Source organism: Bubalus kerabau, chromosome 6 (genome assembly GCF_029407905.1).
Source record: "Bubalus kerabau isolate K-KA32 ecotype Philippines breed swamp buffalo chromosome 6, PCC_UOA_SB_1v2, whole genome shotgun sequence".
NCBI lineage: Eukaryota > Metazoa > Chordata > Mammalia > Artiodactyla > Bovidae > Bubalus > Bubalus kerabau.
Window position 1 is genome coordinate 43,730,021 of NC_073629.1, and position 14,729 is coordinate 43,744,749.

At 38.3% G+C, this 14,729-nt stretch overlaps 1 protein-coding gene across 9 annotated transcripts in view; it reads right to left on the minus strand.

Annotated features, from left to right (window-relative positions):
* The window catches only part of CDC14A (cell division cycle 14A), a 188,449-nt gene that overhangs the window by 117,374 nt on the left and 56,346 nt on the right, over positions 1-14,729 (minus strand). For all 9 annotated transcript variants that reach the window (XM_055584960.1, XM_055584959.1, XM_055584961.1 and 6 more), the window contains one exon: positions 3,824-3,903. In XM_055584960.1, coding sequence (XP_055440935.1) covers positions 3,824-3,903 — 80 coding nt within the window. The remainder of the gene's footprint in view (positions 1-3,823; positions 3,904-14,729) is intronic.

Consider the following 14,729-nt stretch of genomic DNA (forward strand, 5'->3'; position numbering starts at 1 on the left):
GTACATTATATCGCAGTCTATGGTGTCACACAGAGTCGGACACGACTGAAGTGACTTAGCAGCAGCAGCAGCAGCAGCATGACAAAATGAGGAGGGATGCTCTCTATGTACTTGTGTAAAAAGATATCCAAGATGAGTTAAGGGGGAAAAAAATCAAAATGCAGAATAGTACATATAATATGTCACATTTTATAAATGGGATATATAAATAAATGATAAATGATAAAATGGGAAATATAAGACTTTTTTTAGACTTAAAAGACTAAATAATATCTTTATTTGCTTATATATGCATAAAGAAACTCTACAAGGATATAGAATAAACCAATACCAGAAGATACTGGAAAGGACCAGATAGATAAGAATCAAGGGTGGGAGACAGATTTTTCAATAATACCTTGTTATATATTTTAAAAATATTTAAACCACGTTAATGTATTTAACCACATAAATATTTTCAAATATTTAAATAAAAACAATTTGGAAAAATAGGCTACAACTATAAAAATTATGATTTAATTCTATGTAGTAGTAATAATTTTCTTACTATCTTTTCTTCCATTCCAATCTTATCGATTATTGAAAAATTCTAGTTCTCAGGAAACTAATTACCTATCACATATAAGCTAAAATAAAGTTATGCTTAAAGGAAATATTCATTCTTTCCTTCTCCTCCTCAATATCTTCATCTAAATTGACAATTAAGGATAACAAGGCTCATCTGGCTTGTGAAACAAATACATCTCCCATGAATTTTGAGTGGATAACATTAAAAGCATAAAAATTAATATATATTTTCCACTTAAAATGCCTGAATAGATACATTGCCCACTGGGCCTATTGACTGGAATTACAATTTGACCAATGTTACAGCATTACAATTCTGAGGTACATGCGCTGTTTTCAAAATAACAACAAAAACTATATACATTTTTCTGATTTAAAAAAAAATTTAAAGAATCATCACTGTCTCAAGGAAAAGTACATCTATGATCCCTTCACAGTTGTAGGCCCCTTTCTCACCATGGATGCTATGGTTCCTACCAATGTTGGAAGTTGTCTCAGACACAATGCCTTCCAGGACTGTCCAGCAGGGCACACTCATGGCGAACTTTCCCTCCTCCACTCTCTACCTCCAAACCCTTTAAAAGTTCAGTTTAAATGAGTCTGATACTTTCTCACATTTCTGTCAGAATCTTTTCTTCTATTTTTATACAACCCAGTTTTTAAATAATTAATTATGTGCCTATAGAGCCACCTGCCCCTACTAGAATGTGTGATCATTAGAAACACTTCCTATTCATTTTATATCCTATGGATAATCCTTATGTCTTATTAATAAATAGTAATAGTACTAACAACAACGAGAAAAACACAAACCAGGTACTGCAGCAGGACAGTGATACAGCATTACCTCATTTCATCTCTAAGATAGCCTTGAAGCCATTGTACAGAAAAGGAAGCTGAAACTCAGAAAGGATAAGTAATTTGCCCAAATTACATGTACTTACTTACTATATACAGAAAAGAGCAGAACAAATCTTCAAACCCAGGCAGAGTCTCTGCCGTCAAATCATACACTCTTAACCACTTTGCTTAGAATTTAAGAAGTAATTAATATTATCATTACCACAATGAACTGAATGTTTGTGTCCCCCAAAAGTCATATGTTGAAAACCTAACCCCTAATGGGATTGTATTAGGAAGTGGGACCTTGGGAAGTAATTAAGTTATGAGGGTGGAGCCCTCATGATTGAGATGAATGCTCTTTTAAAAAAGAACCCCACAGAGTTTTTCTGCCCTCTCTCCACTATGTGAGGACACAGCAAGAGGTGAGCAGGCTGCATCCATGAAGAGGCCTCTCACCAGAACTTGACCATGCTAGTCCCTGATTAGACTGTAGAACCATGAGAAATAAACTTCAGTTATTTACAACTCACCCAGGCTATGGTACAGCCCAAACTGACTAAAACAATTATGCTTTTCTAAAAAACAGAATTATATTGTACAAAAAACTTTCAAATTCTAGAAGGCACTAGAAGTGGAAGAAAATAACTGCTTTCTCATCACCATTAAAACTCTCCTCTCATAATCCTGGGCCTCCCAGGTGGCGCTAGTGGTAAAGAAAAGTGAAAGTGAAAGTTGCACAATCACGGAGTCCTACTCTTTGCAATCCTATGGACTGTAGCCCACCAGGCTCCTCTGTCCATGGAATTCTCCAGGCAAGAGTCCTGGAGTGGGTTGCCATTTCCTTCTCCAGGGGATCTTTTCCTGACCCAGGGATCAAATCTGGGTCTCCTGCATTTTAGGGAGATGCTTTACCAACTGAGCCACTAGGGAAGCCCAGTGGTAAAGCATCTGCCTGCAATGCAGGAGACCTGGCTTTGATCCCTGGGCTGGGAACATCCCCTGGAAAAGGGAATGGCTATCCACTCCAGTACTCTTGCCTGGAGAATCCCATACAGGAAGGCCTGGCAGGCTACAGTCCATGGGATCGTAAAGTGCTGGACACAACTGAGCAACTAACACACATTTCTCATAATCTGCCCTCTTCTATCTGCCCTTCAATGTCTAATTAGCTTATCCTCCAGGCTGCTTGAGGTTATTTTCCTCTCACTGTCCCAATTCCAGTACTTCACCCCTTGCTTCACTGAGAAGCTGAAGCATACTAGGCGCTGTCACCCCCTACTCCTCCTCTCCTTGACACCCACCCTGTGTCTAATAATACTCTTTTCTGTGGTCAAGAAACAGAGGTGGGAATCCTCTGAATCTCAGAGGGTTCAGTCTTAATTTATTCATTAGAATAAATATTTACAAAAAGCACCTTTAAGTGTGAGGCACTGGGACCTGCTTTCGTGAGTTTCAGGAGAGTAATGAACACAAAGAGGTCTCCTCAATTTTTCCTGTTCTTTCTTTATTGTTGGTAATTTTGATATTAGTAACAATAATAAGCAATCCATATGCTTGTAGATTTGTACACTAATAACAAGGCAAAAATATTAGAATCATTCTCAATTCTATCAGAGATGTCTGTTGTGGAAGTTCTGATATATGTTCCCTTCTACTCTGCAAATAAGCTCAAGTTCACCTGAAATTTTAAAACATCTTCAAGTGATACTTACAAAATATCGTTTTCCAACACTGTAATGAGAGACAGCCTTTCTCAGGATGGAAGCTAGATGTGTCTGCTGAACAAGTGATTTAGGGTCCCCACTAAAGATGTGCATCTGGGAAGGTACTTTCAGGGTCTTATTCTATATTTCCAGTCCCTGACATTTGGTCAGAGCTCAATCAATGCTCACAAAATGAAAGAAAGAATGGATGAATCAGTGATATGCAAGTGAAAGTCACTCAGTCGTGTCCAACTCTTTGCGATTCAATGGACTATACAGTTCATGGAATTTTTCAGGCCAGAATACTGGAGTGGGTAGCCTTTCCCTTCTCTGGGGGTTCTTCCCAACCCAGAGATCAAATCCAGGTCTCTCACATTGCAGATGGATTCTTTACCTGATTATTGAAATTTAACAAATCTTGACATGGTTAATTAGGTCATAAACCATGTACTCTTCATGCTTAAATCATCAAGACACAGAAAGAATTCAAGGAAAAAAATAATTCCTAAAAAGAGAAAGCTATTTTATTCTTACTAGATGGGGGAGGGGATCTCTAAAAAAATGAAATAATAAACACGAGTCTCATTTCATTCCACATAACATCACAGTCATAGTGTTAATACAGTTAAAAAACACAAGAATCCAACTCTAAAATAGTGAGCTGCCTAGCAAAGTGCTATACATAGCTCAAGTCTCACAAACAGTTATACCTGAATGGAAGATAGGGGGGGTTTGAGCCAGAGAGGAGTGCTCTGTAGGCTTCTTCTGGTGTCTTCTTTAAATAGATTACCTAAGACAAATAAATAGCAACATTTAGAATACGACCAAAGCATGACACAAAACTAATTTTAATTACTCACCAAATTTGCATTTGCGTTCTTTCCCTCTGAATGTGACAACTGTCATGGTGATAATGTTGATCTTTAGACAGCAAGCAGGCTGCCAAACTTTCCTTTTCAGCTTACAGCTGAACAGCAGCCTTTGGCTTAAGGATGAGTAAGAGCTTAAAGACACGGGAAAGAAGTTGCTCAGTCGTGTCTGACTCTTTGCAACCCTGTGGACTGTAGCCTACCAGGCTCCTCTGTCCATGGAATTTTCCTGGCAAAAGTACTGGAGTGGGTTGCCATTTCCTTCTCCAAAAGACACAGGGAAAACCCATAAAGGGGCCATCCAGGGCTGTTTAAAGGCACGTTGAACAGAAATAATGGCAGGGCTTTCTCTAGGGAACAGAATAATTGTACCTCCATGATTGAACTGTGTGTTCACCAAAGACCAATATAGAGTTCTCTGTCCTTCACAGAAGATCTGCTGTGAAGTAATTTAGTTCCTGGTGAATTCTGAAAGACATCTCAGGGTACAGGACCCATGGGAGATCTACTGAGTTCTCTGTCTGCTCTGAGCAATGCCTATGTTGCTCTCTAAACAATCAATAAAATCACAATGAAATGAGAGGAAATGCATGCAGGTAAGAGCACTGGAAAACATACTGGCTTGGTTTTTGATGTTAAGGATGTTTAAATCCCTCCAGACCAGCAGGATAAACTATCTTAAATAAAGAAACAAATAAAAAAGAATTCTTAAAACCAGTAAACTATTTCCACTTAATCAACTTATTGACAATATATAATAGATGCCAGGCACTGTATGAGGAATTGCCACCTTTCTTAATAGACTTTATGTTCTTGAGAGGCAAAAACAATAATTAATAAATTATTTATTAAAAATTAAATACAGCCTGAAATAAGTGCTGAAAAGGAAATAAGCAGAGTCCTGGAACGAGAGACCTACTTAATACCTCGAAGTAGTCAGGAAGGGGTCTCTGGGAAAGATGTAGGAGGAAACCCATGGAATAGCTAAGGGAAAGGGGGGACAGAAGGGGCTAGGTCCTTGAGTGGGGAGAGCGCTTGGTGAGCTGGACAGAGAAGATCAGAGGCTAGGAAGGGGGAAGAAGGGAAAGTCAGTGAAGAGCCCTGCAAACCATGATGAGAGTTTGATTTTATTCTAAGTGCAGTTTAATATTTTAATTCTCAGACAAGAGCACTGATCCTTTTCCTCTACAGTTTGAATCAAATTTGATCCCTAAAATCCTCTCTACCTAGAATTAATGGCATTATTTCCTTAATATGTCCCAACATCAAAACCCCATGCATGGAACTTCCCTGGTGGTCCAGTGATTAAGACTCCATGCTCCCAGTGCAGGGGGAACAGGTTGGACCCCTGGTTGGGGAACTAAGATCCTGAATACCACATAGAACAGCCAAGAAACAAAACACAAAACAAAAAACCCTATGCGTTTCAACAACAAAAATGACAGAGTTCCAGTTCTTAAAAAGTAGGGTTTATTCTCTGCTTACGAAGTTTCTTTGAGCTTTAAGCTATTCCGGTAGCAATATATTACATGTATTTAATTATTAGTAAGTTCAAGACTAGAAAACAACTCAATTCTCTAAAAAAAGAAAGCTAAAATAAATATATAAAAATACTTCTAACTTTTATTAAGAAAGTTCCATATTCCTATGACAAGTAAACAAGGTCTGATAAAGCACATACCAAACAAAGTGAACTGAATATGAAACAAAAACAGCAGGGAAAATGAAACTATGGTAAAAGAATGATCAAGACAGGAGACGCAGATTCCACCAGTGGAGAACCACATCTCGAGTTGCAGGTAAAATGATTACAAAAATTCACTTAAACCAACCCTAGCTTTAAAAACCATTTTCAGTAACCAACATTAAAACAGGAGTTTGTTGTTCCCTAATGGGTAGATTATATAATACTCAACAGGTTTGGTTATAATGCAATGATTTTTCAAGCCTAAAGATGCAGCAGTATTTGCAAGTTGACTATGCCTGCTAAAAGAGAAAGCTGTTTGTAGAAAGCTCCTGTGTTTGGATTAGATAATTAAAGTTTATACAACCATCTTTGAAAAGCAAAATACATTTCCCTTCTCAGGAGCAATTACATTAACTCCATTTAATTTTGAGGCAATCATTCTACAGGAGGGAGTTAACAGCCCACATGAAAGACTTCTCTAGACCGGTTACCCCACTGAGTTTTGCTACTCATCTTACCTGCATGACTTAGCACACATGACCCATATTCTCACACTGTAAGATGAGAGTCTTTGTTTTTATTTTTATCCCAGTGCTTTAATCATTAATAAGTGCAAAGTGAAACTCAACAGAGGCCATCTAAATTCCAGGAATATTCTAGGGGCAGGTAAATGCAATGTCCTTTTCCAACCTGATGATAGGTACTTGGGAGAGTGGTGAAATATTCTAATAAAACAGTGCATCACTGAATACATGCATGCTGGGGTCATTAAAATGGCAAATTCCATCTTTCCAGGAGAAAAAATGTCTTGGATTCTTATGCCAGGTCTTCTTTGATATGCCACTGACTAAAAAGAGAAAGACTAGAGTTTAGAAATAAAACAAATTTATTAAGCCTTTGCTGTTGAGGAACCTAAAGCTCAGAAAGGTAAGGAACTTCCCAAACTCTCATGGCTGCTCTGTGATGCAGTTAGAATTCCAATTCTGATCTGAATCCAAAGCCCACAGTAATTCCACACATCACATCTGCCTAAAAATACAGATACAGGCAATGCAAGCAGAATCTGGGACAAAAACAAAGATCCCTACTCTTCAAATTTACAAAGGCCATTACACTGGCTTTTAAAATTATGTGACTTCAAACTGTTAATAGGAGTTGTGTGTAAGGAATAGGGCTGGAGAAAGATTAGTGGGAGGAGGGAGGACTATATATTTTCTACTATCTTCACATTTCTTGTATTATGTACTAATGTATATTCATTTATTTTTTTTAAATGTGGAATAACTAAATCATTTACAAAGTATTAAATGTGTATCTTGCTAAAAATAAAGTCTATATTTAACTAATACTCAAAAAATTGTTCCCAGATACTCTTAATATTTCTAAAAGTAATTGCTGAATAAAATTAACTCCAAAGCATCTTCTAAATATCCTGATTTTCTGTTTCTCAGGAAAAAAAAATAATGCTCTGCTCACTAGATATTAGCATATATGAATCCAAACTGGAAGAATCTTCCCCAACTTTTGATTGATAAAATTTAACAAAAGCCCTTTGTATAGTGCTTGGTTTTGTTGTTGTTGTTTAGTCGCTAAGTAGTGTTCAACTCTTTTGTGATCCTATGGACTGTAGCCTGCCAGCCTCCTCTGTTGATGAGATTTCCCAGTCAAGAATACTGGAGTGGGTCACCATTTCCTTCTCGAGAGGATCTTCCCTACCCAGAGATCAAACCCACATCTCTTGTGTTGGCAGGCGTATTCTTTACCATTGAGCCAAGGGAAGCCCTTTAACAATTTACCCCGAAATTAGTGAGTACATGCATGGCTTTTATAAAATTTTCCCACTCTTTGCCAGGAAGTCCTATAACTCTTCTCAATAGCATAACATTTAACATATATGTTCTTACTCCTAACTAACTTATTGAAGTGAAAGTTGCTCAGTCATGGCTGACTCTTTGCGACCCCATGGACTACACAATCCATGGAATTCTCCAGCCCAGAATACAGGAGTGGGTAGCCTTTCCCTTCTCCAGGGGATCTTCCCACTCCAGGGATCAAACCCAGGTCTCCCACACTGCAGACGGATTCTTTACCAGCTGAGCCCACATTTAGGAGTCAACCAATTAGACTCATTTTTTTCTGCTTCATTAACACTGATGCAATGTGGGAAAACTGGGTTCAATCCCTGGGTTGGGAAGATCCCCTAGAGGAGGGCATGGCAACCCACTCTGGTATTCTTGCCTGGAGAATCCCCATGGACAGAGGAGCCTGGAGGGCTACAGTCCATGGGGTCACAAAGAGCTGGACACAACTGAGTAACTAAGAACACACACACACAAAACACTGATGCCACACATCAAGATCCAAATAACTCTTTTAACTTTTAACTACTGGAGTGGGGTGACATTGCCTTCTCCAAAAAGATTCTTAAAGAGCTAACATTCTAACATATATGTATGACCAATGGCTGTGAGATTTTTATTTAACAATTAAAGTATAGTACTATAAGCAAGTATAATATATATTATTTCCAATAAGCCAATGTTTCACAAACTTCAGTTAATCATGCATCAACTTTCTCAACTTCTGCTACCACACGTAGCACCATGTATTATCATTTCTATTTATGTTCTCTTTATGAATAGACACAATCTTTTAATTTAATTCATTCTAAAGTAGTTTATACCATTTCTTTAAATGGAAAACTAGTATCACTTGCCAGAGTCTACACATAAATGAATTTTAAAATATATAACTCTTAAAATTAAAAAATGTTTGTGAAAATTAATTGCACATACAAGTATGAGTTCATTTCTGAGGCCTCTATTCTGTTCTACTGATCTGTGTGTCTGTCTGTTTTTGTGCCAGTACCACACTGCTTTGATGACTATAGCTCTGTAGTATAGTCTGAAGTAAGAGCAAGAGATACCTTTAGCTCTTCTTTCTCAAGATTGTTTTGGCTATTTGAAGTCTTTGTGTCTCTGCTCATTTTTTAGAATTATTTATTCTAATTCTGTGAGAAGTGCCTTTAGGCAGCTAATCTACAACAAAGCAGGCAAGAATACACAGTGTAGGAAAGACAGCCTCTTCAATAAATGATGTTGGAAAAACTGGACAGTTATAATGCAAAAGAATCCAAATGGAAAACTCTCTCACATTATGCACAAAAATAAATTCAAAATGGATTAAAGACTTAAATAAAAGAATTGAAACCACAAAACTTCTGGAAGAAAATGTAGGCAGTACTCTCTTTGACACTGGTCTTAATAATATCTTTTTGGCTGTGTCTCCTCAGGCAAGGGAGAAGGCAATGGCACTCCACTCCAGTACTCTTGCCTGGAAAATCCCATGGACAGAGGAGCCATGGGGTTGCTAAGAGTCAGACACAACTGAGCGACTTCACTTTCACTTTTCACTTTCATGCATTGGAGAAGGAAATGACAACCCACTCCAGTGTTCTTGCCTGGAGAATCCCAGGGACGGGGGAGCCTGGTGGGCTGCCGTCTATGGGGTCGCACAGAGTCTGACACGACTGAAGCGACTTAGCAGTAGCAGCAGCCTCAGGCAAGGGAAATAACAGCAAAAATAAATGGGACTACATTAAACTAAGAAGCTTTGGACAGTGAAGGAAACTATCAGAAAAACAAAAAGACCACCTACTGAATGGGAGAAGATATTTGTAAGTGATATATCTGATAAGGGGTTAATATCCAAAATATACAAAGAACTCATACAACTCAACACCCAAAAAATAAACAACCCAATTAAAAAATGGACAGAGGATCTAAATAGATACTTTTCCAAAGAAGCCATTCAGATGGCCAAGAGCCACATGAAAAGATGCTCAACATCACTAGTCATCAGGGAAAACAAATCAAAACGCCAATGAGATTATCACCTCACACCTGTCAAAATGGCTATTATCAAAAAAACAACAAATAACAAAGTGGAGAAAATTAAACCCTGCTGCACTGTTGGTGGGAATATAAATTGGTACAGTTGTTATGAAAAACAGTACAGGGAGTCCTCAAAAGATTAAAAATAAAACTACCATATGATCCAGAAATTTCATCCCTGAGTATTTAATCAAAGAAAACACAAACATTAATTTGAAAAGACTATATACTCCTATATTCATAGAAGCATTATTCACAATAGCCAAGATACAGAAGCAATCCAAGTGCCCATCAATAGACAAATGGATAAAGAAGATGTGGTCTCACACACACACACACACACACACACACACACACACACATATATAATGGAATATTACTCAGCCAGAATGAAATCTTGCCATTTGCAATAACACGGATGAACCTAGAGAATATTATACTAAGTGAAATAGTCACAGAAAGACAAATACTGTATGATTTTATTTATACGAATAATCTAAAAAAACAAAAAGGAACAACATAACAAAACAGTTATAGACAGAGAACAAACAGGTAATTGCTAGAGATGCAGGCAGTGAGGAGGGAAGGAAAAGAAATAGGTAAGGGAGATGAAGAGGCACAAGCTTCCAGTTGCAAAATAAATAAGCCATGCATATGAAACGTACAATGTGGGGAATATAGTATATAGTATCTTTGAATGGCAGAGCCCTGAAAAATTGATGCCTTTGAACTGTGGTGCTGGAGAAAACTCTTGAAAGCCCCTTGGACAGCAAGGAGATCAAACCAGTCAATCTTAAAGGAAATCAACCCTGAATACTCATTGGAAAGACTGATGCTGACGCTGAAGCTCCAATATTCTGGTTTCCTGACGTGAACAGCTGACTCATTGGAAGAAATCCTGATGCTGGGAAAGACTGAAGGCAGAAGGAGAAGAGGGTGTCGGAGGACGAGGTGGCTGGATGTTATCACCAACGCTATGGACATGAACTTGGCTAAACTCCGGGTGATGGTGAGGGACAGGGAGGCCTGGCGTGCTGCATGCAGCACATGGGGTCACAAAGAGTCAGACACGACTGAACAACAACAACATCTCTGAATGGTGATATATCACAACTAGACTTATCATGGTGATCATTTTGAAATGTATAGAAATACCAAATCACTATGCTGTGTAACAGGAACTAGCACAGTACTGTAGGTCATTATACTTCAAAAATAAATGTCTCATACAAAAAAGATCAGATTTATGGTTACCAGACGTGGGGCTGACAGGAGGGCTAAGTAAACGAAGGCAGTCAAAAGGTACCAACTTTCAGTTATGAGATAAGTAAGTATTAGGGATGTAATGTATACCATGATAAATATAATTAGCACTATTGCATGTTATACATGAAAGTTAAGAGAATATATCCTAAGAATTTTCATCATAAAATTTTTTTCTATTTCTTTAATTTTGTATCTATATGAGACTATGATGTTCACTAAACTTACAGGGATAATCATTTCATGATGTATGTGAGTGAATCATTATGTTATACACTTAAACAGTGCTGTCTGTCAGTTATATCTCAATAAAACTGAAGAAAAAAGTTAAATAAAATGTTTGTGTTCACGACACACTGAGGACCATTGTAACAAACATGAAGTTTGGACTAATTTCATAGAAAGGTAGACCAACCTGGTAAGTTAAACAAAATCCTCTTAGAACTAATCTGCAAATACATCTAAATCATTTCTTTAAACTATATCCTATGGTCATTAAATCCTTAAAGCCAGTCAAAAAATGGTACATGTGAATTTCAGAAGCAGTTTGGAATTTACAACAATTTTTCTTACTCAGATAATTTAATCTATCTGATATACAAGGGATGATTCTTTAAACAACACATGGCTTAATACAGAAGTCTAAACCAGACTCTTGAGTCATGAATTTGCTAATGGGCCTCCCCGGAGATATTTGCTTCAGATCTTACTATGTTTTTAGCTTTGTTTTTAGGTATTATTATTTCCCAAAAAAAGGCTGATGGCAAAGCCAACACCCACACCCACACCCACACCCACACACACATACACACACACACACCCATAATTCAAAAATGTTTCCTTTTTGAAACCTGAGTGTCTCTGTCAATTACTTTTATATTTTGTGATCTGGAAAGTGAAAATAATCCTGAAGATTCAATTTGGCCATCTGAGACAGTATTCTTCAATCTTGGCTTTTGATTTCCTGTTATTTAATATTTTACTTGTTTATGAAAAAGGAAATAAAATGCTGAGAACAGCCTTTCCCAGTCAGGTACTGCCATAGGAACACTAAAACAGCCGCGAAATCAGCATTACCAACCATGTCTGAGTCCATTAAACTTCTTCAAGATAGAAGTTTCCAGAAAACAGATGTTTCAACTTGAAAATAGTCTAGAAGCACTAAAGGTTGCTGAATATAGAAGAATCATACCAAAAAGGAGGGACTCTCTTTAAAGGTTTCAGAAAATTAGGCTTAGCCTATACAGCATACTTAATGTGGACATTATAAAGAAGTCCCTATGATATGTGCTTTGGGTTCTAGCCTATTAATTAGCAGTCATCTTTAGATCCCTTTCTCCAGCCTCATATAACTTAAAATTATCACACTTGTTCAACAGCAATTGAGGATAGGGGTGTGCAGAGATTTAAAAAAAAAAAAGAAAGAAAATGTTTCTTTGCCTGGTAGCTAACCAGTCTGGAACATTCACTTGGTTTGAGACCAGTGCTCTCTAAATGGCTTCCTCATCATCCCTCTTTCCCATCAGGTTCCTCCCCATCACTCAGATAAAATCTCAAAAGTCATTTTTAATGCTGGCCTCTCTGTCTCACTCTACCCACCCTCATCAATCAATACATAGACTGATTCTTTCTCCAGTCTCTTTCAATTACGGGGTGGAAGCAGTTTTAGGGGATTGAAATATATTATTTGGGGAAAGAAACAGAGGATACAAATATCTTTTGAAATTTTATTAATACATAACCACCACTAGGGTTCTGAGCACAGGAGGGGCCCTGAATTTTAAGTTTCATTATTTTCCAGAAGATATGCACATGACCTTTTTTTCATCATTATCAACTTATTTCAAACCCTTCTCTCCATATGCCATAACTCACACCATTTCTCTCTGCCTCCACTTCCTGCCTACTCTAGTAATTCTAAAGCAGAACCTGAGAGACTCAGTTCTGCTCAAAAGTCCAGCCAGACTGTCAATCCTTCCCCAAGATAAGGTCCTAATCCACATTTCCAGGTGAATTTGTCACTGTTCCTTGGATGAACCCCATTCACTAGCTTGGACTCCTCACCATTCTGGAATCATACTTGACACTTTCTAGTATCTGAGGTTTGTTCTGGAATCCTCTCCACACCTTCTCTGCCTGTTAAAATCCTTCCTGTTTCATTCAGTTCAGTTCAGTCACTCAGTCATGTCCGACTCTTAGCGACCCCATGAATCACAGTACGCCAGGCCTCCCTGTCCATCACCAACTCCCAGAGTTCACCCAGACTCATGTCCATCGAGTCAGTGATGCCATCCAGCCATCTCATCCTTTGTCGTCCCCTTCTCCTCCTGCCCCCAATCCCTCCCAGCATCAGAGTCTTTTCCAATGAGTCAACTCTTCGCATGAGATGGCCAAAGTACTGGAGTTTCAGCTTCAGCATCATTCCCTCCAAAGAAATCCCAGGGCTGATCTCCTTCAGAATGGACTGGTTGGATCTCCTTGCAGTCCAAGGGACTCTCAAGAGTCTTCTCCAACACCACAGTTCAAAAGCATCAATTCTTCGGCGCTCAGCCTTCTTCGCAGTCCAACTCTCACATCCATACATGACCACAGGAAAAACCATAGCCTTGACTAGACGAACCTTTGTTGGCAAAGTAATGTCTCTGCTTTTGAATATGCTATCTAGGTTGGACATAACTTTCCTTCCAAGGAGTAAGCGTCTTTTAATTTCATGGCTGCAGTCACCATCTGCAGTGATATTGGAGCCCAAAAAAGTAAAGTCTGACACTGTTTCCACTGTTTCCCCATCTATTTCCCATGAAGTGATGGGACCAGATGCCATGATGTTTGTTTTCTGAATGTTGAGCTTTAAGCCAACTTTTTCACTCTCCACTTTCACTTTCATCAAGAGGCTTTTTAGTTCCTCTTCACTTTCTGCCATAAGGGTAGTGTCATCTGCATATCTGAGGTTATTGATACTTCTCCCGGCAATCTTGATTCCAGCTTGTGTTTCTTCCAGTCCAGCGTTTCTCATGATGTACTCTGCATATAAGTTAAATAAGCAGGGTGATGATATACAGCCTTAACGTACTCCTTTTCCTATTTGGAACCAGTCTGTTGTTCCATGTCCAGTTCTAACTGTTGCTTCCTGACCTGCATATGGGTTTCTCAAGAGGCAGGTCAGGTGGTCTGGTATTCCCATCTCTTGAAGAATTTTCCACAGTTTTTTGTGATCCACACAGTCAAAGGCTTTGGCATAGTCAATAAAACAGAAATAGATGTTTTTCTGCAACTCTCTTGCTTTTTCCATGATCCAGCAGATGTTGGCAATTTGATCTCTGGTTCCTCTGCCTTTTCTAAAACCAGCTTGAACATCAGGAAGTTCACAGTTCACGTATTGCTGAAGCCTGGCTTGGAGAATTTTGAGCATTATTTTACTAGCATCTGAAATGAGTGCAATTGTGTGGTAGTTTGAGTTAGACCTAACTCAAATACTACCTCCATGATGTCTTTTCTTTTAGCTCAGAAACCCTCCCTCTTATTCTTTATAATGACCATGACAATGATGATGATAATAAAAACAAGAAGTTACATAGTTTATATTATGTGGCAAGCACTATTCTAAGCAATTTACATAATATGGATCATTAATCCTCACAAGCACAACGTACATTTTACATGCAAAATGCAGAGAATCAGTTGCCTCAAAGCCACACAGCTAGGGTGCAGTGGAGTCAGGCAGCATAGCCCCCATAGGCACTCCTGACCACTTCCTGATGGGCCCCTCACAGCTCTGTTGCAATTATTTTCCTTTAGCCTAAGTATGAAGCTCCTTAAGCGCAGTAACCAAGTGTTTCATACTTCTATAAGCCTTACAAAGCCTCCTTTGTAGATGTTCAATAAATACGTATATGTTTAGTGAATA